Below are 2,052 nucleotides of genomic sequence, written 5' to 3'. Positions count from 1 at the left end.
CGTGGCTGTGATTGTGAGACTAGCAGATGATCGGAGCTGCTGCTGTTCAGAGGACTTTGGTGTTTGTTGGAGCTGAAGATCTTCTGCAGCTGCAGGAACCATGTCTTCCCTTCAGTCTCTGAGAGAGTTGATCAGCGAGCGACTCGCTGCTGCTGCTGAAGAAATCTTCAGACTCTGTGAAGGAACCATCGTCCAGTACGAGCAGGAGCTCTGTCGTCAGCGCAGACTGCTGGATATCTGCTGGAAACCACAGCTTCAGCTCCACCACATAGGTATGTTCACTTCTTCTTCATCTTCCAGAACATTCGGATCCAGGTTCTAGTGGACCCATGACTGTTTCTGGAACTGGTCCAGAACTCTGCGGTCCTCATCATCCCCAGAACCCATTGACCGTTTATAATGAACTGGACAAAGCAAGATTTTGTTCTCAACTTTTTATTTGCAAATTTCCAAATTATCTTTTTCCATTTAGAACATTAAAATCCAAAGCAAAAGGCTAAGCAATATATATATATATATATATATATATATATATATATATATATATATATATATATTAGTGCATATATATTAGGGGTGTGCCAAAATATCGATATCGTGATATTTAGTCCTGCAATCGATTCTGGATGGGTTCTCACCAAGTATCGATATTATATTTTCATTTAAGAGGTTTTAGCGCTGAGCGTCTGAGTCACGCGGCGGAACTATTGCGCAGATTGGCGCGCTGCATCTGACTTTTAATAGCGATGCACACGCTCGTTCGAAAGAAGCACCGGTGAGATTGAGGCTCTGTAGCACGTGTGTGAAGCATGTCTACCTGTCAGCATTTATCATCCATCTGTAGGAGATCCACCCGGTAAGAAGTGAGTTTGTCTGAGCGCTAGAATGACAGCGATCACTTACTTCCTGTTTAATGTGGGAACTGGGCGCGCGCTTCGCAGTTGTTTGTGTACTTCAGGTACCGTCGGAATTTACGTTTTCATGCACTTCAATGTTTAACCTGCTGCTGTACGGTGTAACTTTGGTAAATTTATAATGTGACGTTTTCAAACAATGTAATTACTTGTTGCTAATGTTAATTTAAAGTAATACTTAAATAAAAAAGCAGGATTTGATTTATGAACTTAATTTTAAATGTAATTAAAATAAAGTACATGAATTCACTGTAAAATTAGGGAGTTTTCTAATTAATTGAAGGGCTTAAAATTATATTTATTTCCATTATTATGTGTGTTTTAGGGTGTTTCCTTATTGACTTCTGACTGACCAAATAGAAAAATGTTAAAGATTGGAAAAATAATCTCAAGTAACAGTCTGAGTAAATCAGCCTTCAGTTTTGGATGCTCAGCCCTTTTCAAGTGAGGGAAAAGTGTACAAAAAATTAGGTCAAATTTGAGAGATTGTAAAACATTATATTGATCATCCTTTGGTGTGACGTTCTTTTGGAGGTAGATAGCTGTCGCCACTTGACTTATTTAATTTTTGTTCTGTTTACAACAATTCTGTACTAAGTAGTGTCACTGCTGATCATGTTTACTATTGTTAACATAATCTGACAGATAATTCCAATTCAGTTGTTGTCAATGCTCGTCAAAGACATAGTTTTACTGATTTCAGCAATGTTGCACAAAGTGTCTATAATTTGTTGCACAAAACAAGAAAACTTGTTTATTATAATTGTGTTTAAGCTAAAAAAGATAAATATGGATATATTTTCCCAAAAAACATGTTCTTCGACATAATGTTAGTTATTATAGAGAATTTTTACCAATCATCGCTGTATTGTGATATTATCGATATTGTGAGCCATGTATCGCGTATCGTATCGTATCGTGAGGTATCCAGTGATTCCTAGCCCTAATATATATATATACTAAAATAATCCCCATACTTAAATATAAACAAATACTACCAAACCAAGATTAACAATAAAAATCTATAAATGTTCCATCCATCCATCTTCTTGACCGCTTCCTCCCTTTCGGGGTCGCGGGGGCGCCGGAGCCTAACCCGGCTACTGATGGGCGAAGGCGGGGTACACCCTGGACAGGT

The 2,052-nt window shown here is 38.1% G+C and overlaps 1 protein-coding gene across 1 annotated transcript in view; it reads left to right on the top strand.

Moving 5' to 3' along the window:
• Positions 1-218: 218 nt before the first annotated feature.
• Positions 219-2,052, top strand: part of LOC112139167 (gastrula zinc finger protein XlCGF57.1-like) — a gene marked incomplete at its 5' end in the record, with an annotated part of 13,791 nt that continues 11,957 nt past the window's right edge. Inside the window, one exon of the mRNA XM_024261861.2 lies at positions 219-272. Coding sequence (XP_024117629.2) covers positions 219-272 — 54 coding nt within the window. The remainder of the gene's footprint in view (positions 273-2,052) is intronic.

The sequence above is a fragment of the Oryzias melastigma genome, unplaced genomic scaffold (assembly GCF_002922805.2).
Source record: "Oryzias melastigma strain HK-1 unplaced genomic scaffold, ASM292280v2 sc00595, whole genome shotgun sequence".
Lineage (NCBI taxonomy): Eukaryota > Metazoa > Chordata > Actinopteri > Beloniformes > Adrianichthyidae > Oryzias > Oryzias melastigma.
Note: the sequence above shows the minus strand (reverse complement) of the source record. Positions and strands in the feature narration are given on the sequence as shown.